At 42.6% G+C, this 21,400-nt stretch overlaps 1 protein-coding gene across 1 annotated transcript; it reads right to left on the bottom strand.

Annotated features, from left to right (window-relative positions):
- Positions 1-14,228: 14,228 nt before the first annotated feature.
- On the bottom strand, positions 14,229-15,936 carry LOC122010008 (allene oxide synthase 2-like). Its single transcript, XM_042566349.1, has 2 exons — positions 15,009-15,936; positions 14,229-14,923 (listed from the first exon to the last, which is right to left on the bottom strand). The coding sequence occupies exons 1-2, from the start codon at positions 15,879-15,881 to the stop codon at positions 14,339-14,341; spliced, it is 1,458 nt and encodes a 485-aa protein (XP_042422283.1). The 5' UTR covers positions 15,882-15,936; the 3' UTR covers positions 14,229-14,338.
- Between the last annotated feature and the right edge of the window lie 5,464 nt (positions 15,937-21,400).

Raw genomic sequence — 21,400 nt, 5'->3', positions numbered from 1 at the left:
CCTGAGGGATGTTGTATCAACAATCTCCCCCTTTTTGATGTTTGACAAAACCAACACTATCACTTACAATACCACATCTAAGTTAGGCTAATCCCATAGCCTAAACCTTCTTCATGCCACTAGGTAATGAATACATAAGTTAAGCCCTTCATTTTCCCCCTAAGAAGGCAAACTCCCTCTAGGTAATGAAAGCCTAACTTACTCCCTTTCATTCTCCCCCTATTGGCACACATCAAACCATGCCCCATTTTTGGGCACACATCAACAAATTCACTTGTTGAAAACTCTCCCCCTGAAGAGTTGTGCATCGTTGTTCACAACTTCACTCGTTGTGATCAACACGATAATGAAGATCTCATACCCTTCATTATCCTTAACCCTACATTGTCCCCCAATGTAGGCAAATGCCCATCCTTGAGCATTATCCACTTGAAACCACTTGAACAATGAGGATATCCACTCCCCATTAAAGTTCAAACACTCAACCTTGAGCATGTTCTTAACGGAAGGTTAACCACCTTCCAAGGTTCATGGAAAATAATTTTCATGTCTTTAAAGAGTCCCTCCCCCTAAAGACATGGTGGTAACGTCTGTCATTGCACCAACAATGACTTGGAATCCCTAAAACTTTAGGAAACCCAATTTTAGAAGTTTTGAGGTTCAAATATTCAAAATTTGAAACAAACCTCAACCTAAACTTCAACTTAGCCTTCCTTAACCAATCCATCCTTGTTTTCCACATGAAAACACCCTTTTTATGTATACAAATGTATTTTCAGGGGTTTGGAATGGTTACCTAGACTAAAATAAGTTCAAAAATGCTGAAATCAGACCTTCCCAGCCAAAATCAGCATCTTCGATCGATTAGAGTTGGGTTCCAATCGATTGAACCCTGCTGAATCGATCCACTGATCGATTCAGTCTTCTTGGATCGATCAGCCGATCGATCCAGCGAGCTTCTGCTCACGAGAAATGCCTTCTCAATCGATCACCTGATCGATTGAGGCACTCCAATCGATCCACTGATCGATTGAAGGCCTGAAATTGCTGAAATTCAATTTCAGCCAATTTCAGAAACCCCTAGAAAATTCTACAGAAACTCCAAAAAATGTAAAAATTTGTGTAGACATTATTTAGGGTATAATTTATCATGGAAAAATAGTTTTCTATGAAAATATATCATATTTTCAAAGATTGACACAAACTTGAGAACTTGCAAAAACTTTAGTGTTTGCTTCAAGTTTGTGTCTAACTATTCAATGGTGATTACTATCAAAAGATAGCCTTCACCAAGGTTTTCCAAAATTATTTTAAAAACATTTTCAAAATCAATATCCCACCATATTCCTTGGGCTTAATGTACATTACTTGTACATTAGCTTTCCCAATGATGGGAAAACACATAACTATATGCTTTGATGAATCTAAAACTCAAAAGAATGCACTAAATCAACATCTTGAGTTTTGTTCATCTTCCTAACATCTCACTTGTATCTAATGTGCACTAAAACACATACAAGTCACCTTATAGTCCTTGTGAGATGTGAGATTTTGGTTTTGCCCTATTCTAGGGATCATGCATATCTATCTAGGCATTTTAGAGATATTGGACATCCACCTAGGATGTCACTTGTTAATAAGTGTTGTTAAATGCCATTTGTCCTTAATTACAAGGAATTAAACTTAATGCATGATTATGTTATGGCATACATCAAAAGGAAATAGTTTTCAAAAGAAAATATCCTATAACTACATGATGTATGAATGTCATGACATGTTATTATTATTTTTTTTTCATCATAAGGTATGAATGAAAACATAATCATGATGTCATGGCATATAATGAGCAAACAATCATGGCAAGATTTAGCATAAATAAAATACCTAGATTACCTACCTAAGTATCCTTAACCCTTTGCTAAGTTAAAAATTAAACCTAGATTGTCCTCTAAATGCTCCAAGAGAATGCCAAACCCTAAATTTGCATTCCTAATTCTCTTGATTTACTTATGCCAATTGAAATTAAACTTATTTCTCAAATGTTGACATATTTCGTTCTTCCACAAGAGTATCACTAAGAAAATACCAAAATCCCAACTTGGTATTTCTTATGTTTTCCCAAATTGTGTCATTTTAAAATAAAATTAATACTTCTCAAATTTTGGCACATTTTACTCTTTCAAGGAGTAAATAATAATTCCATTTCATTTTCAAAGGTTAACAAAAACCTTGAAAATGCTCCTTGAGTGTCAATTTCCTCAAAGTTGGGTTAACTACCCTTCTAATCGGAGTTGACACTCTCTAACCTATTTATGGGGTAGAGAAGATGCTCCTAGGAACCCAACACCTATTGGTGCTCCTTGGATGCTCTAAGTACTCACTAGGGATAACTTCCCTAAATACCTTCCTAGTGACCTTGTTGGACTTCTTAGAAGCCTTGGTCACATTTTCTAGGTCAACTCTAGGGATAGCCTCCCTTGTGACCTTGTTAGTGACTTTCTTAGACTTCTTAGAAGTCTTAGTCACTTTGGTTGCAAAGATACTTCTAGGGATATCTTCCCTTGTATCCTTGACTTGACCTCTAGACTTAGGGTTTGTTCCATACCTATATGGAACCCTATGATAACTAGGCACATCCTTTTTAGCTTTGAGTTTGTATCCCAAACCTCTATGGTCATTGGATGGCTTTTGTACCCCTAAACCTAGGTTATGCTTATTTTGCCCTAATAGGATATTTTCCAATCTTTTTAGGGTCTTTTCTAATTTATCAAGTCTTGACCTCAAGACTTGATTTTCCCTTACTAAGTCCTTAGTATTTGATTTTTCATTTGATCCATGAGCTTTTTTATTCTTGGACTTGTATCTATTATCCTTAGTTTTCTTGCCCAAATGTCTATCTATCTTCCTAACCTTAGGTTGGGTAGTCTTGGCATGTAGGGCCACATGCTTTTCCTTAATGCCCTCATGCTTTCTATTCTTATGGTAAATTGCATTAAAATGATAAAAATTAGAACTATCATGCTTTTTACCATAACGTAACGGGGTAGGCTCAATAAATGTTACCTTCTTGTTTACCTTGGAGGCTCCCCCTTGACTAGTGCCTCCTTGAGCCTTGATCATCTTCTTCCCCTTGGGGCATTGACTTCGGTAATGCCCTTTTTGTTGACACACGAAACACACTATGTGCTCCTTACTCTTCTTTGTCCCGGGGTTGGTCTCCTTGGGCTTCTCCTTGCCCTTTTGTGTCACTTGACCCTTCTTCTTGGCCAAGTTGGGACACTTGCTCTTGTAGTGCCCACTTTCTCTACACTCAAAACATATTATATGATTTTTATTTTTAATTGAAACATTTATACCTTCTTGTGTAGGGATGACACTTGCTCCTCCATTTGATATTTCTTGAATTTTGGAGGTGGCACCATCTTCTTCTTCTTCACTTGACCCGGATGTGGAGGCCTCTTCTTGCTCCGGGTTTATTGATCTACACTCCCCCTCAATCCTAGAGGTGGAGGCTTCATCATCTTGTACATGGAACAAGGAGTATGCTCCCTCCTTGTTCTCTTTATTGCACTCCCTTGAAGATGAAGCTTCTTCTTGGACTTCTTCTTTGGAAGTTGAGCATCTCTCAACCTCGGAGTCCTCCTCTTGGTCTTGCTCCAAAGAGTCACCCTCTCTGGATTCTTCTTGCTCTTGTACAGTACTGGAGGTGACCTCTTCATGAAGCTTGGCCAATTTACTCCATAATTCCTTTGCATCTTCAAATTTTCCAATTTTGCAAAGGATGGTGCTTGGCAATAAATTGACCAAAAGCTTGGTCACTTTGTCATTGGCCTCGCACCTTTGGACTTGCTCTTGGCTCCACTTGCTCCTCTTGAGAACTTTGCCCTTTGAGTTTGTTGGAGTCTTGAAGTCTTCCAGAAGAGCAAACTATTGCTCTATCTCCTTCATAAGAAAATTTTCGATTCTTGATTTCCAAGAATCGAAGCTCGTGGAAGTGTATGGTGGAGCCACCCTCGTGTCGAGTCCGAGCCCATCTCGGAATTCCATTGTAGAAGTTGAGTTTTTGAATTTCTTTGACTTTGACAATTTTGCTTCAACTTCTTCACCCTCTAGCTTTTCTTGTTATGCTTGACCCTTCCGACGATGATTCCGATGAAGAGCGGCCTCGCTCTGATACCACTTGTTAGGACCGAAAAGTAGCTAGAGGGGGGGGTGAATAGCTCTTTGCGCTCTTCGTTGCTTGTTTCTTCAAGGATGTGCAGCGGAAATACAAAGAAACAAAATACACAACGCTAACAAGAGGATTTACTTGGTATCCACCTCTCAAGAGGTGACTAGTCCAAGGATCCACACACTCACACACCCTCCACTATGAAATCACTCCTTTTCAGTAACTACTGAAGGTGGAGAAGCCCTACAACTCTCACAATACAAGAAGAAAGCAAGGGAAACAAATACAATAGATATCTTACAAGATATGGAATGAAAACCCTAACCCTAGCTTTCTTCTTCTTGCTTTTGATCCGCCTCTTGACTTGGGAAACCTCCAAGAACCTTCAAGAACTAGCGATCTGAGCTTGAGAGAAGTGTGGAGAAGTCGTTATGTTGATCTGAGATGAAATCGTGAAGTTCTGCCGCAGCCATCGCACGCCTGTAGCTCAAATACGACGCAACGGTCGGATCCCGATCGATTCGAAAGCTCCCAATCGATCGAGGAGGCTTTGGATCGATGCACGGATCGATTCAGAGTGCCTCTGTGCTCTGGGAAAACGCCTGGATCGATCCACGGATCGATCCAGCGCTTATCGCGCGAATCAGCAGTGCCCCAATCGATCGGCTGATCGATTGGGACGTCTGGATCGATCCAGAGGCTCTCTGTTCGCTGGGAAAGGCTTGGATCATTCCACTAATCGATCCAGAGGCTTTCTGTTCGCTGGGAAAAGCCTGGATCGATCCACTGATCGATCCATCTCTTGGATCGATCCACTGATCCATCCAGCTCTTGGTTTTTGCTCAAAACCAAATCTCAAGCCTCTCAAACCAACATTCGGTCAACCTTGACCTGTTGGTATATCATGCCTAGCATCTGGTCACTCCCTTGACCTGCCAGGACTCTCCACTAAGTGTCTGGTCAATCCCTTTGACCCACTTGGACTTTTCTCTTCGTGCCAAGTATCCGGTCACTCCCTTGACCTACTTGGACTTCCACCAGATGTCTAGCCAATCTTGACCCATCTGAATTTCCCCGTGTTTGGCTTCACTCACCAGAACTTCCAATCTGCCTATCTTCACTCACTAGGACTTCTCTTCTGCCTGGCTTCACTCACCAGGTCTTTCACCTAGCTTCACTCACTAGGATTTTCACCTGGCTTCACTCACCAGGATTTTCTTCTGCCTGGCTTCACTCACCAGGACTTTCTTCTGCCTAACATCCCAGTTAGGACTTCCCAGTCAAGTATCCGGTCATCCTTGACCTACTTGACTCTTCTTCAATCAACCTTGTATTGTCAAACATCGAAACCCAAACCAAGACTCAAGCTTGGTAAACCAGGTCAACCTTGACCTGAGGGATGTTGCACCAATAGACCTCCATATTTCTCCCAATCTGCTCCCGAAAGATCTTATCCATCATCCTTTGATAGGTAGCTCCCGCATTCCTTAACCCAAAAGTCATGACTGTATAACAGAACGTACCATCTGCTGTGATGAAGCTGACCTTTTCTTGATCCACCAGTGCCAAGGGAATCTAATAATATCCTTGATAAGCATCCAACATGCAGATCCTTTCACAACCGGTCATTGAATCCACCATCTGGTCGATCCTTGTCAGTGGGTAGCAGTCTTTAGGGCTGGCGCGATTGAGATCTCGTAAGTCAATGCAAACTCTCCACTTATTGTTGGGTTTAGCCACAAGAACTACGTTAGAAAGCCAAGATGGGAATTGTACTTCTCTAATATGCCCAGCTTTCCTGAGCTGATCCACCTCAGCTCGGATGATTTTATTCTGCTTAGCCGAAAAGTTCCTCTTCTTTTGTTTGACCGACCAAGAATCAAGTAAGAGGTGTAGCTTATGTTCTGCCACTTCAGGTTTCACTCCTGGAAGCTCCTCTAGGGACTAAATGAAGACATCTTTGTTGTGCGTCATACATTGGATCAAATCCGCCTTGAGCTCTGCGGGTAGGTCACTCGCTATGCGGGTGAGACTTTCCGGATGCTCAGGATGAAGCTGAACCTCCTCCCAAGGAATGATCTCCTCTGCTACAAAGAGAGGCTCTTCTTGGATGGTGTGGACTCCACCATCCTGAGTTCTCTGTGCTTTATGAGCCTCCACTCTAACCATATCGATATAGCACCGACGGGAGACCCGCTGCTCCCCTTTAACTTCCTCGACCTGGTCTCCTACGGGGAATTTGATTTTTTGGTGAAAGGTGGAGACCGCAGCTTGGAATTCATGTAATGTCGATCTGCCCAGGATGACATTGTAAGACGAGGGCGAATCCACTACGATGAAGGTGCTTCTCCTTGTTCGCACCAGGGGATCGCTGCCCAGGGATATGACCAACTTGATCTGGCCCATGGGCCTTACTTCATTGCTTTTGAAGCCGTGCAAAGAAGTAGCCACTGGTTGAAGCTCGCGGGTGTCTATCTGCATTCCTTCAAACGCAGTTCTAAACAGCACGTTGACAGAGCTTCCAGTGTCGACGAAAACCCTAGACACACGATTGTTGGCTATGATAGCTTTGATGATGAGGGCATCATCATGAGGCAGCTCCAATCCTTCTAGATCTTGCGGTCTGAAGTTTATGACAGGGCCGACAACCTGCTCTTGGCTGCATCCAACAGTGTGAATCTCCAAACGTCATTCATGAGATTTCCTTGCCCTGCCTGAATCTCCATCTGTAGGCCCTCCAGAGATCATGCCTATCTCTCGAATGACTGCATTGCCTCTATTCTCCTCCTCTCGGACTTCTCCTTGCTCCCGGATGTTGGTGCAACCTTAGGTCAAGGTTGACCTGGTTGACCAGACTCGAGTTGACTTGACTCGAGTTGTGTTTTGATGTTTGACGAGTTATGTTTGACAATGTTTGACGTGAACAGAAAAGTTGTATCTTGATGTTTTACAAGGATACAAGCTTGGGAGATTGTGGGTGCAACCCGTGGTCAAGGTTGACCTGGTTGACCCGAGGTGAGTTGACCTAACTCGGAAAAGTCCAAGCAGGGAGCTTGGCACGGGAAAAGTCCAAGCAGGGAGCTTGGCATGAGAAAAGTCCAAGCAGGGAGTTTGGCATGGTGAAAAGTCCAAGCAGGGAGCTTGGCACGGGAAAAGTCCAAGTATGGAGCTTGGCACGGGAAAAGTCCTAGTATGGAAGCTTGGCACATGGGAAGTCGGAGAGGGCTCGGTAGCTCATTCTCCGGACTGTGGTCAGAGAGGGCTCGGGAGCTCGTTCTCTGGACCACATGGGAAGTCGGAGAGGGCTCGGTAGCTCGTTCTCCGGACGTGGTGAAGTCGGGCCCTTGAGTCGCTGGATGTGAAGTCCCGTGAGTGAAGCCAGACATTTGATAAGTCCGGTGAGTGAAGCCAGGGGGAAAGTCCTGGTGAGTGAAGGCAGCAGGAAAACCCTAGTGAGTGAAGCTAGGTGAAAGTCCCGTGAGTGAAGCCATGCGGTGGGAAAGTCCCGGTGAGTGAAGCCAGCGGTTGGAAAGTCCCGTGAGTGAAGTCAAGCAGCTGTGAATGAAGTCGGTGAAAACCCCAGTGAGTGAAGCTAGGTGAAAGTCCCGTGAGTGAAGCCGGGCAGGGAAAATCCAGATGGATCAAGGTGATCGGACATCCGGTGTTGAGAAGGTCAAGTAGGTCAAGAGAGTGACCGGATACTTGACACGAAGAGAAAGTCCAAGTGGGTCAAAGGGATTGACCAAAACTTGGTGGGGAGTCTTAGTAGGTCAAGGGAGTGACCGGATGCTAAGCATGATGTACCAAGAGGTCAAGGTTGACCGGATATTGGTTTGACTTGGTTTGGGCAAAACCAAGACCGGATCGGCCTCGAGACCGATCGAAGCGATCTGTGCCTCTATGAGCATCGACGGTCCGGGACCGATCACAGAGCCTGATCGGTCCCCGGACCGATCAGAGTAGGACAGAGTGCGCACCTCTGACGACCTCTGATCGGTCCGGGACCGATCAGATAGAGCCCGATCGGTCCCCACGACCGATCGATCAGCTGCACGATCGTGGTGATGCCTCGATCGGTGCCTCAGCCGTTGAGAGACAACGGCTAGATTCTTCTGCTGTTTTTGGCCTCTGTTCTTCTCGCAGGTGGATACAGGCTATAAAAGGGCTGAGGGCTTCTATAGTGGACACTCTCTCTGATTCTTCTTCTGGTTCGAAGCTTCTGCTTCTTCCTTCTTCTTCCTCCTCTGAACTGAGCTGCTGTTCTTCTGAAAGCTATGCTCTTGAGCTTTGCTGAGCTTCGAAGCTTCGTGTGAGCTTCTTCGACTGAGTTGCTTGTTGGCATTCGTCCGTGAAGTTGGTGCTTCATCCGGGACTTCAGTCGACGAGAAGGCAAGCGAGTATTTGTACATTCATTGTGTATTTTGTTCTTGCTCTTCTTTGTATTTCCATATTGCTGTTGCAAGCTATTGTGGTGAGGTTTCTCCACCCACAAGGAGTATTTATTAGCCGGTTCTCCGGGGACTCATCCACCGACGGATTGATAGGGGTCGTCCACCTTACGGACACGCCGAGGAGTAGGAGTATCACCTCCGAACCTCGTTACATCCATCGAGTTTGAGGTTTGTCTTCTTCCTTTTCGTTTCTACGGTTTCATTTCCGCTGCGCTAACCCTAATCGTAGGAAGAAACGAGCAATTTGGGGGCGGCTATTCACACCCCCCCCTCTCTAGCCGCGACCATCGATCCTAACACCGGACACCTCTATGCTGCTGCACATTTGGCCCCGCCCGATTTGATCGGGGCCTGCTTGCTTGACCCGCAGCGATACATTGGTCGTCCATCATCTTCTACAGTTAAGGAGCCAGCTCGGGTGGCAGTAGGCCTAACTCAACAGCGCGTCGAGAGTCGCGGGCAAATTGGAAACAATCATTGGTGGCGTGCGTATGTGACCGATGGTAGGTACAATAACATGGACCCCACAGACCAGGTCTGGGAGCGTGGATCGTGGCCACCCATGGGACCGACTGGGACTCCTGACCAGGCGGAAAGGGAGGTCGGATTTCTCGGGCGCGCGGAAGAGGTTGACCGGTGGCTGGGGTGTTCTTTTCTCTGGCTTGTTGATGGAGGTATGCATTCTATCAGCCTTCCTTCGCACCGCCTGCGCTTCCTCCACATTAATATAACTGACAACCTTCTCCAATATCTCATCAAAATTCTTCACAGAACTTTTGATGAGATCTTTGAAGAATTCCCCTTCTACCAATCCATGGGAGAAGGCCCTCATCAATATCTCTAAAGTGGCAGATGGGACATCCTGAGCCACTTGATTAAAGCGCTTAATATAACTCCTTAAAGGCTCAGCAGATCCTTGCTTGAGGGTAAAGAGGCAGTGGTCCGTTTTCTGATATTTCCTGCTACTAGCGAAGTGACACAGGAAAGCGGTTTTGAAGTCCTGAAAACAAGTGATGGACCCGTGTGGCAGTCCATCAAACTATTTCTGCGCTGAGCCCGACAAAGTGTTCAGGAATACCCTACACTTGACGACATCACTATATTGATACAACAACGTCGCGTTCCTAATTTTCGAAGATGATCCTCAGGGTCCTTACTACCATCATATTTCCCGATAGCAGGGGGCTTGTACCCTTTAGGCAGCTTCTCTTCTAGTACCCTTAGGGAGAAGGGCACTTGTTCTTCAGGTTCTATCCTAGGCTCTTCGCTGAGGGCAATGGCTTTTGCTTTCTTAGAGTCCCTAGGCGGGGGAACTCTCTGCCATGGAAGCTTGTGGGTGCTCTTTCTTTTGATTGTAGCACCCAGGGTCCCACTGATAGAAACCTAGACCAGGCTCCCTGTAGAAGACCAGGGGAAACTCCTCAGGATGCTTTCTTTTAGATCCTCGATCGGAAATATTCGTTGGATCTTTGGAAACTTTAAGCATCTTGTGCGGTCGGGAAACAGTGGTTTGTTTTGCTGAAGCTGCACACCTTTTGCCCTCTTTGAATAGATCGTATTCTCCAGTGGTCATGGTCACGTTGATTTTGCCAGTCTCGTCCATCTTCACGTTCCAGAACAGGTAAATGTCTTCCCACAGACGGTGCCAAATTGATCCCGTCCGGAATTTGAGTCAGATGGAGGTCGGCTACGTTGTCGCTGGTGTTAATAGGAGGTGTCGGAGACCCTTAATACTTCGAGGGCAGGCTCCCACGGGATGCTGACAAGGGGACGAAGCGACAGTTCCCTGCGCACACTTAAACGAGCACCCCCCATGTTAGGGACCAAGAACCAGGGAAAAAGTCCCTGGAGCAGGCCCTCCGACGCTCAAGTCAGGTACTTTTTCCCCATAAGAACAGTAAAAACACATAAAGTAGAAGACAGATGTGAAAAAGTTAGTGAGCGTACCTGCGCAAGAGAGAGGACACCCCTTTTTATATATGAAGGGCACTGGAATCCCGTTTTGTTTCAATTTCCCTGTATAAAAAATTATATAAGAACAGAACTTTTCCTAGCAACCCGCATGTTTGATCAATCATGTGTTTGATCAATCAAGCAAGTTCTTGAATGATAAAAGCAAACCTTGATCGAAGTACAAGACCACTGGCCTCTTGTGTTGGTATTCCAAAAAATGATACAAAGAAAACTAACTAATTACGTAGCGGAATTAAGAACTAGTTGTACCTTTTCTTTGTAGCTAAACACCTCTTGATCTTCTGCCGTATTCCTCTCCTCTTCTTGGACGTTGTGTGGGCGACGATATACCAAGACAACACCACCCTTCTTCTCTTTGGATCCAAACCACCGGTCACAAAAGGAGGCTCTAGGATGGGGCACCTTCTAATATTCTTCCTCTTCTTCCTCTTCTTCAAGCCGTCGACCACCAATGGATTGTTAGGAAGGTGTGTTGGCCCTAGCTAGGAGAGGAAGGGGGGCACCAGCCCTAAGCAAGGAGAGGAGGGGGCATCCCTTGCAAGGTGAGGAAGGGGCGGCCCTAGCAAGGTGAGGAGGGGCGCCGACTACAAGGAAAGAAGAGGATTTTGGAGAATTAGAAAATTAGGTTTTAGGAGCCACCACCTACTCCTTTTTATAGGCTTTCCGTTGGTTACAAAGAAAGAAAAAATAACAGAATTCTGTTTAGAAAAAATCTCTCTTTCTATAACCGAATTCTGTTTTAAAAAAATCTTTCTTTCTATAACCAAGTTAAACCAAATCAAGTTATGGATGGATGGATGCAAGGCTTTATATAGAGGCTACAATAGGGACCTAGAGGAAGAATTGGTTTAGGCCTCCTAATGGCTTGGGCTTCCTGTGTTCGGCCCGAACACCCAACCCAAGTTCATCAATAATAACTCATACCACTAAAGAGTTATTATTGAACTACCGCACCAATCCCATATTACAATATGAGCTCCTTCTTATCATGAGTGTGTTAATCTCCCTGTGTTTAAGATATCATATGTCCGTTAATTAAATAAGTTACTGACAACTCATTTAATTAACATATGAATTCAAGAGTAGTACCACTCAACTTATTATCATGTTGGACTAAGTCCACTTGTAGGATTTACATGATAATCCTTATGATCTCCTCAAGGGGACATCATCAACTTAAATAAATAGGGCACAGTTTCCCTTTATAATCAACAACACACCATATAAATGGTACTATCTCTCAACTTATCGGGCCTATTGATTTAACGAATAAATCTCACCCATTGATAAGTTAAAGAAATAAAGACTAAGTATATGTGTTTGTTATTATATCAGGATTAAGAATACACACATCCATAATAATAGAGGTTATGTTCTTTTATATAGTCAGTATAAATCGAACAACCTCAAATGGTCCTACTCAATATACACATAGTGTATTAGTGTAATTATATAGTCAAGACAAACTAATACCAAATTATACTACAACCGTTTCAATAGTTTGTCTCATATCTTGGTTGTGAGCTACTATTTATAATTTATAAGGAACCGATAACATGATCTTCTGTGTAGCACCACACATCATGTTATCTACAATATAAATTAAATGGGCAACTGCATCGACATATATATAATTATAAAATACAGACATTTGACCAAAATGATTCTCATTTCAAAATATCTCAAAAATAGATGTTCATACAAAAGCTAGGCTTATAGTATACATCCCAACAATATGACTATGTGTACTTAGGGTTTCTGGCAAGTGTCAGGGAATGTCGGGTGTCAAACCCTGCGGTGGGTGACACTTAGCATTCTCCTATAAGTCGAAGGAATGTTCTGTTATCAGCTAGTCACAGACCGTTAGAATATATCCTGACACATAGCAGATATTCTCTGATAAGTGGTTACGATTCTTTGACTCTGTTGTCGTTTTTGTTGATCGGGCATGAATAAGAGAACTCCCGACAACCAGCACTCAATGAGCCTGACCTGGGTGCATCTGAGTAGTCCGCCATATCTCGACCAGGTGCATCAAGTTCTTATATATAAGTCTGCTGTGAGAAAACCCGACCGGTAGAGATGATTCCTTCTCCTCCCTCCCTGTTTCTTATGTTACCAGTCTGACTTCCCACCTTGGATATATCAACCTAGAAACCATTCTGCATTCCTGACCTGGGCACCTTGACCGAGCATCTATTCTGAAATCCCGACCTGGGCATCCTGACCGAGCAACCTATCTGAATTTTTGACCTGGCCCTATCGACCTAGCAACCATTCTGCATTCCCGACCTAGGCATCCTGACCGAGCATTCCTTCTAAAATCCTTACCTGGGCATCCCGACCGAGCAACCTGTCTGAATTCCCGACCTGGACCTCCTGACCAAGCAATCTGTCTGAATTCCCGACCTGGACCTCCTGACCAAGCAACCTGTCTGAATTCCCGACCTAGACCTCCTGACCGAGCATCTATTCTGAAATCCCGACCTGGGCCTCCCGACCGAGTGTTAACTGGATAGCTACTTTAAAATTACAGCCCCTCAGTGGAGTGATACACCTCCTCGACCTTTGACTACCACATCCCCTTGACTTCTGACTGTCACGTCCCCTTGACGTCACGCCCCCTTGACTTCTGACTGTCACGTCTGCTTGACTTCTGATTGTCACGTCCCCTTGACCAGACCCTATCATTATGTATCGTATATATAACTATGATGTAGCTGCTTATATTGTAACAATTATAATGTAACTATCACAAATAATATTAACATAGGGATACTTTCAGATGAAACATATATTAGGACACTGTTTTCATGATTTTTTTTTAAAAAAGGTGTCCTAAATTAGTGAAACGTTTTTAGTTTTTGCCATTATTTTTAGTTGTCATTTGAAATTTTTAGAAATCTAAATGTACATGTTCGTAAAAATATATATTATTGTTATTGGGTCCCTAAATTTTGATAGGCATGGCCAACTATAGAAGATCATTCATATAATTTTTCTAGGTGTAGATTCAAATAATCATGTTTACGTTCTAGCTGAAATCCAAATAATTTGTAGTACATATGTTACTTTTGGCATATCAGTAAGTGACCGTAGTAATTAAGTACCCAACAAAGGCATACAAGAAACTAAGTAGCTATACCCTTAACAATCGATTCTTATATTTTAGCAAGAAGATAACAGTAGTTGGTATCATAGAGAAGATTTTAGGTCATTCGAGGGTGTGGAGAAGAATCTCGTTAACCGACATCGAATGCTTCAATCCTTTTGTCTTTTAATTTGCTCAACCTTTGAAATTGATGTAGAATTATCAAAGCTTGGTCCATGACGACTATTCAACGCACATGTTGCCTTATCCTTCTCATGTAAATATTTTATAATTTTTTTATGTAATTATTTTTCGTCCACAACCTTCCTATCCGGAGAATCTTCTTAGAAATAGGTAATCACTCAATTTATTATATTAAAATCCACGCGCCCTCTCACGGCGGGCCCACGCTTTTATAGTGATGATGTTAAAATTATTTAAATCCCAATCACATTATATTCGATAAGATTCTTCAACAAGTTGGTAATTAAACTAGTGATGATGTTAATATTATTTAAATCCCAATTATCACATTATATTGGATAAGATTCTTCAACAAGTTGGTAATTAAACTCCAGACCTACGACAATACTAATCATTACATCGTCCTAACTCAAACAATACACGCCCCAACGCACCGAGGTTGGCTAATTAGTTGTTGCTGGTGGACGCCTTAGCCAAGGAGGTGATGTTCACCTGTGCGCCGAGCAACTGCGTGCCCACCTCGGCAGTGAAGGAGTCGTACCGGAGAAAGAAATCCACGACGAGGAGCCGCCCCACGAGGACCACCAGATCCTTCCCTGGGCACTGCTTGTCCGCCACCGTCGGGCTCTCTGTTTCTGGCCCGTTCGACCAGACCACGTACTTGAGCAACTTCTTCCCCTCCTCGCCCACGAACCGATCGGGCACGAACTGGTCGGCTTGGTCGAAGACTTTGGGGTCGCGCGTGGCGAAAGGCTGGTAGCCGAAGAGCATCTCGCCGGAGCGCACTTTGTATGCCCCATCGTGGCTCTCGATGACCAAATCGCGCTTAGCGTGCCCGTATTGGTACTTCACGGGAGGGTCCAGGCGCAGTGCCTCGTAGACCACCGAGCGTGTCAGCTCCATCCGCTCCACTGCGGCCACCGTCACCTTGCCACCTGCCGCCGCCACTTCTCCGCGGATCTCCTTTGCCAGCCGCTTGTGCAGACCCTCGCCGGCCTTTGCCAGACACCCCATTATCCCGGGCAGCAATACCTACAGTAATGGTTGGAGTCCATGATCTTTCAATTAAGGTGATCGAAAACAACAGCTAAATGAACAATTTTAAGTGGCGTCGCACCTTCATCCCCCCATAGGAGTTGAAGACGGTGGCGAAGAGGAGGTTGTGGCATGCCTCGTCCCGCGAGATACCCAACTTATTGGCGGTGTCGAGCACGCCGCTGGAGGCGGCAGCCTCGCTGATGTACTTGTGGAGTGCCTTGTAGTCCCATCGCGCGATGAGCGGCGGCAGCGGAAATGTATGCAGGAGCAACTCCTCCAATATCTTGGGGAGGCCGAGCGTCATGAGAGGGCATAGCTGTAGGAACAGCCACCGGGTGCTCCTCGACGGCCCCGTGCTGCCGAGCGTCGTGGCCGACGGCCTCACGCCGAAGAACGCCTCACCCAAGAACTCGAACGCGGTGCCATCGTTAAGCTTGTTAAAATCCGACGACTTCCCCGCCCCAGAGTTCAACTCCGCCTCTATGGAGTCGAAAAGGGCGCCAAATTCGGATCGGAAGGCCGGGAGTACGGCGTCCTTCCGTGCGGCGAGGAGGGTAAGGAGGAGCTGCTTGATCTGGGCGTGCTTCGGCTCGGAAGGGTCAAGGTAGGCGCAGACCCGGAAGCCCCCGGTGAGGGCGGTGGAGGGCATGTAGGTTCCCGTAAAGAGGTCACGCTTGGCGACCTTGTCGACGTCGAAAAGGACAGGGAAGCTCTTGGCGTCGAGGAGGGCGATGACGCGGGGGTTGGAAGCCATGAAGGGTCCCGGCGGAGCATTGAGGCGGAGGACGGTGGAGTTGTGTTGGTCGACTCGAGACTGGAAGAACTTGTCCTGCCCGTCGTAGTAAAACCCGAGACGGTCTCGTATGGCGGAGATGAACGGAATGCCGTAGCTGCCAGGGACCTCCTTCGCTAGGAGGCCGTCTGTGACCGAAGAAAAATACCATTTGGCCATTGGTAATACCGATTGCTATAAATCGATCAATTGGTGTGTTGATAGCTGCAAAAGAGACGGTGGCTTGCATTTATAGCGGCAAAGTCCAGGTAGAACCTCCTCGCTTTTCATGGTCTGGAAAAAAATTGTGGAAAATTCGATAGAAACTAGCGGTTAACATTATTGAAAGACTACACATGGGGTAAAAAAAGTGAAATCGCTCCTCCTAGTGCTCCCGACCCAAGATCATCACAAGGGAAGTAAATCATAGCATCCTGAGCGAGCATGTGGTAGGTGGGGTGAGTTATACAAGGACTAGGAATTTACGCTCCGACTACCCTGAGTTTCGATCCCGTGATCTTATGTGACAAGCATCTCATCACATATCAATTCGGATGACCTATAAGATCTATTGAAAGACTACACATGTTCAACGAAAAAAAAAACAGACGGGTAGAAATTATCACTGGCCATGGCCAGATACCACCGTAGCCACGAAAATGTGTTTTTTTTCCCCGACACCCAATTTAAAACCTTTTCGTTTTCAGCTGTCCCACTTCCAGCGCGCGAACCTAATCATTAAAAAGACTGCAGCCTTAAAACGTGAGGTTTTGCCACGAGAAAAGTAATAGATTTCAACGAATTAAAACATGTGTTTCTAAAATTTCATCATGTCTTATCAGTCATCTTTCAAACTGTAATATAATATAATCTCAATTATAAAAGATAATAACATTTTATAATCTAATACAACATATAATTTAATTACATTCTAAATCAAATATTTAATTAAAATTTAAAAGTCAAATATATTTTTAGTATTAGATCAAACCAGATTCGGTGAGCGATTGAAGTGTTGGAAAAAGAATTACTAGAGAAGAAATAAAATACTTATAGGAAAAGAAAAACTACTCTACGTGGAAGAGGAGGAGAATAAAATAAAAGAACTTAACTTGTTTCGTTTATTAGAAAAAGTGCATATTTATAGATTTATTGGATAAGCACTAATATCAAATACATTGAATCTAGATTTTTTTTTTATTCTATCTCCACAAACTTTTATTTTTATCAAAATTGTCACCTCATCAAATTCCATCTCTATCCTATCACGAACTCTCATCAAGAATTACCACCTCATCATTCTCTCTCTACCCATAATATTTTATAATATATTATCTCTATCACATCTTGATATTGTGACTCCAAGCAAATATCACATCTTGATGAAGTCTTTAAATTTGAGTGGATTGGTAAAAATATTAGCAACTTTATATTGAAACTTTATGTATTCCACTTATATTAATGTGCTTGTTTCTACCATGAAACACTAGAATTTTTGCTAGTGCTATTGCAGATTTGTTATCAACTCGAATTTTAGTTATCTTATGTCCTTCAAGAAGTGGAGTTAACTCCCATGTACATTTCTTTTCAATCACCTTGACTTCTTCATCCATCACATCTTTCCACTTTTTTTTTATAGCTTCTTGGAAATCCATAGGCTCGCAATCGGCAAAGAGACAATATAGAGTAAAATTATCTTGATTTTCAGTTACCTCATAAATTTCCCATAAGTTTCTAAAGCGTGATTCTCTTTCACTTGAATTTTCACTTGAAGTCGATGTAGATGAATTTCCTTGAGTACTTGATGTTGATGTTATTAATGGAGTAGTAGGCTCCTCTTTTGTTTGCTCCACCCTTGGTTGCTCCACATCTTCTTCTTCAAAATATGGGAAAAAGTTATAATCTTCATTTTGAGATTTTCAATTCCACTCTCCTTCTTCATCAAATACGACATCCCAGCTGATGATTGTCTTCCCAGTATCTGGATTGTATAGCTTATACCCTTTTGAGTTAGTATTGTAGCCAATAAAAATAAATTTATTACTTTTATCACCCAATTTGCTTCTTGCTTCATCGAGTATATGAACGTGAGCTATACTCCCAAAAACTCTTAGATGAGAAATCTCAGGCTTCCTTCCGCTCCATGCTTCTTATGATGTCTTGCCCCACAGACTCCTTGTTGGTGATCGGTTGGATAAGTAGACTGCACATGCAATTGCTTCTGTCCAAAGTTCCTTTAGTAGCCTCTTTCTTTTGAGAATGCTCCTTGTCATGTCAAGGATGGTTCGATTCTTTCTTTCCACCACTCCATTTTGTTGAGGAGATCTTGGAACCGTCAAGGGTCGTCATATTCCGTTGGTTTCACAAAATTCTTGAAACTCCTTTAAGGTAAATTCTCCTCCTCCATCAGAACGCATAGCTTTGATCTCGAGACCGCTATCCTTTTCTACGGTCACTTTAAATTTCTTGAATATGCCAAAGACCTCTAATTTTTTGCTTCAAGAAATATACCCAGGTTTTTTGAGAAAAGTCTATTAGAGTATATACTAAAAGCCTAGATTTTTGTATAAATATTTATTTAGAAATAAGAATCACATTGGTCAAATAACTACATTTATATGCTAAGTGTAGTTGTTCAATTAATTTATATTGTAGATAACATGGTGTGTGGTGTCACATGCAGAAGATCATGTTATCAATTCCTTATAAATTATAAACAGTAGCTCACAACTAAAATGGAAAGGAACAAACCATTGGAATAGTCGTAGTGTAATTTGGTATTAGTTTATCTTAACTATAAAATTACACTAGTATACTCTGAGTGTATTGAGCAGGACCATTTAAGGTAAGTTCTTTTTATGCTGATTTAATAAAAGAACAAGACCTTAGTTATTATGGAAGTGTGTGCTCTTAATCCTAATATAATAACAAGCACATATATTTAGTATTTATTTCTTTGACTTATTAAAGGGTGAGATTTAGCTCAATAAATCAATAGGCCTGATAAGTTGGGAAATGATATTACGTGTGTGTTGTTGATTATAGAAGGAAACTGTGTCCTAATAATCTAGGTTGATAATGTCCCCAAGAGGAGCTCATAAGGATTGTCATGTTAAACCCTGCAGGTGGACTTAGTCCGACATGACAATAAGGTCGAGTGGTACTACTCTTGGACTAAGATATTAATTAAAGTGAGTTGTCAGTAACTTAATTAATTAGTGGACATCCGACATCTTAAACATAGGGAGATTAACACACTCATGATAAGAAGCAGCCCATAATGTAATTTGGGATAGGTGCGGTAGTGCAATAATAACTCTCTAGTGGAATGAGTTATTATTGATGAACTTGAGTTGTGTGTTCAGGGCGAACACGGGATACTCGAGCTCGTCGGGAGGCCAAAACTAATTTCTCCTCTAGGTCCCTGTCGTAGCCTCATTAATGCCTCAAATCCACTCATGAAAAGCTCATCTTGGTGTCCAAGAAGGGGTCGGCCCATGACTTGGTGACCAAGCCATGGGGTCGGCCACTTCCTCCACAAAGGGGTCGGCCCCTTGCTTGGTGCCCAAGCAAGAAGGGGGTCGGCCACTATATTCAAAGTTTAGGGGGCATTTTGAATTTTTAAAATCTTCTCTTTGTAGACATCTACAAGTTTTAAAAGAACGATTTTAAATTTACAAAACTTTTCTTATTTGAATTAGGCCACATTGTTTAAAAGAAAGTTTTAAAACTTTCTTTTTTTAACCATCCACATGGTTTTTTAAAAAAGAGAGTTTTAAATTTAAAACTTTCCTTTTTGTAACCATATTAAAAATGAAAATTTTAAAAGAGAAGTTTTAAATTTTAAAACTTGGTTTTAATTGTTAAAACTTTCTTTTTTTTAACATCCACGAAAGGAAAGAGAGCTTGTAAAATTTTATAAGAGGATTCCTTCTTTTATAAAATTTTATAAAAAAAATTTTCTTCATGATGATGTGGCCGGACACCCTTGCTTGGTGTCCAAGCAAGGGCCCGACCATTAAGAGTATAAAAGAGGAGAAAAGGAAAAATAAAAGGGGGAAAGGAAATCAAGAGGAAGATTTTATTTTTTGTAAAAATCTTTCCTTATTTGCCATGGGCAAGTATTATAAAAGAAGGGGAGGAGATGCCTCATGAGGGATTCTATTCTTTTCTCTCTTCTCTCTAGTCTTCTCCTAAGGGTCGGCCCTTGCTTCTCTTCATGCTAGGGCCGGCCACCTCTTGTGGTTGTTTTATGTGGCCGGATACAAAGAGAAGGAGAAGAAGAGGAGAAGTAGGGATTGGATCAATTCTTATTCTCTTGCTAGTGCTCTCTCTTGTGGTCGGCCCTCTCCCCTTTCCTTTCCCCTAGCTCTCTTTTGTTCCTTGGTGGTGGTTGTGGCCGAAACTTAGAGAAGAAGGAGGAGCTTTTGGGTGGTGTTCATCTTGGAGGTTCGTTGCCCACACGACGTCTAAGAGGAGGCGAGGAATACGGCAGAAGATCAAGAAGTCGTTGCATACAAAGAAATGTATAACTAGTAATTATTTTCCGCATCATGCTAGTTTTTCTTTGTATGAATTCTAAACACAAGAGGCATATGATTCTAGAGTTTCGAATTTGTGATTCGAGATTGTTTTTTTTTGTTTTTCGAATTTGTGATTCGATTGTTCTTTTTGGTTAAACCTAGAGTTATATAAGGAAATTAAATATTAGATTTCTTCAAAAGGATTTGTCTAGGCGGTGGTGGATGATCTCATACCCAAGAAGGACTAGTGTCTCACCATGCAGTCCTGGAAGCCAATTTGAAAATTAATATTTAATTGAATTTATAACATAGGTAGATTTGGATCAATAATGTTAAGCATCATTTGCGATCCAAATCTAAACCATTAAGAACAGATAAGTTAAATTTGGAATCAATAATGTTAAGTTTTGTTTGCGATTCCTAATTTAATTTCTAAAGAACACAATAGGTTGTTTAGGAAAGGTTTGACACTTATACAGAATTTTTGTACAGTGGAACCGGTACGATCTTTCTAGGACCAACCAACAAAGTCATCTATGAAAAGAATGAAATAATTACTCTTACCAAGTGAACTTAGCTTTATCATATCGCAAACATCTGTGTGTATAAGTTTAAGTGGCTTCTGAGCTCTTGAACTTGACTATGGAAAACCTCTTCTAAATTATTTCCCACGTAGGCATGCTTCACATAATTGATGAGGATGTTTGATGCAAGGTAGTCCTCTCACCATCTCTTTCTTTGAAAGCAATTCTAGTCCTCCAAAATCGAGATACCCAAATTGAAGAGGTCATAGTCAAGTGATGTCTTTATAATAAGCTTTGAGATAATTTACAACATCATTTTGAATATTAAGCAAGAACATTCTATTTCTTGACATAGAAAACTTAGCAATTAAGCAACTAATATCATAAGCATATTGTCTTTTAAATGAATATCATATCCTTTTTCCAAGAGTTGTCCTAAGCTCAAAATGTTGCTCTTCATATTCGACACAAAGAAAACATTCGAAATATATTCATGTTTTCCATTCTTCAAACGGATGAGAATGTTACCTTTGTCTTTCACCTCGATCTTTGATTCATCTCCGAAGGATACATTACCACCAACTGATTCATCAAGCTCTACAAACATGTTTCTTTTCCCACACATATGATTACTTACACCAGTGTCGAACTA

Source organism: Zingiber officinale, chromosome 8A (genome assembly GCF_018446385.1).
Source record: "Zingiber officinale cultivar Zhangliang chromosome 8A, Zo_v1.1, whole genome shotgun sequence".
Taxonomy (NCBI): Eukaryota; Viridiplantae; Streptophyta; class Magnoliopsida; order Zingiberales; family Zingiberaceae; genus Zingiber; species Zingiber officinale.
The sequence above is the reverse complement of the archived record's forward strand: the minus strand, read 5'-3'. Positions and strand labels throughout refer to the sequence as shown.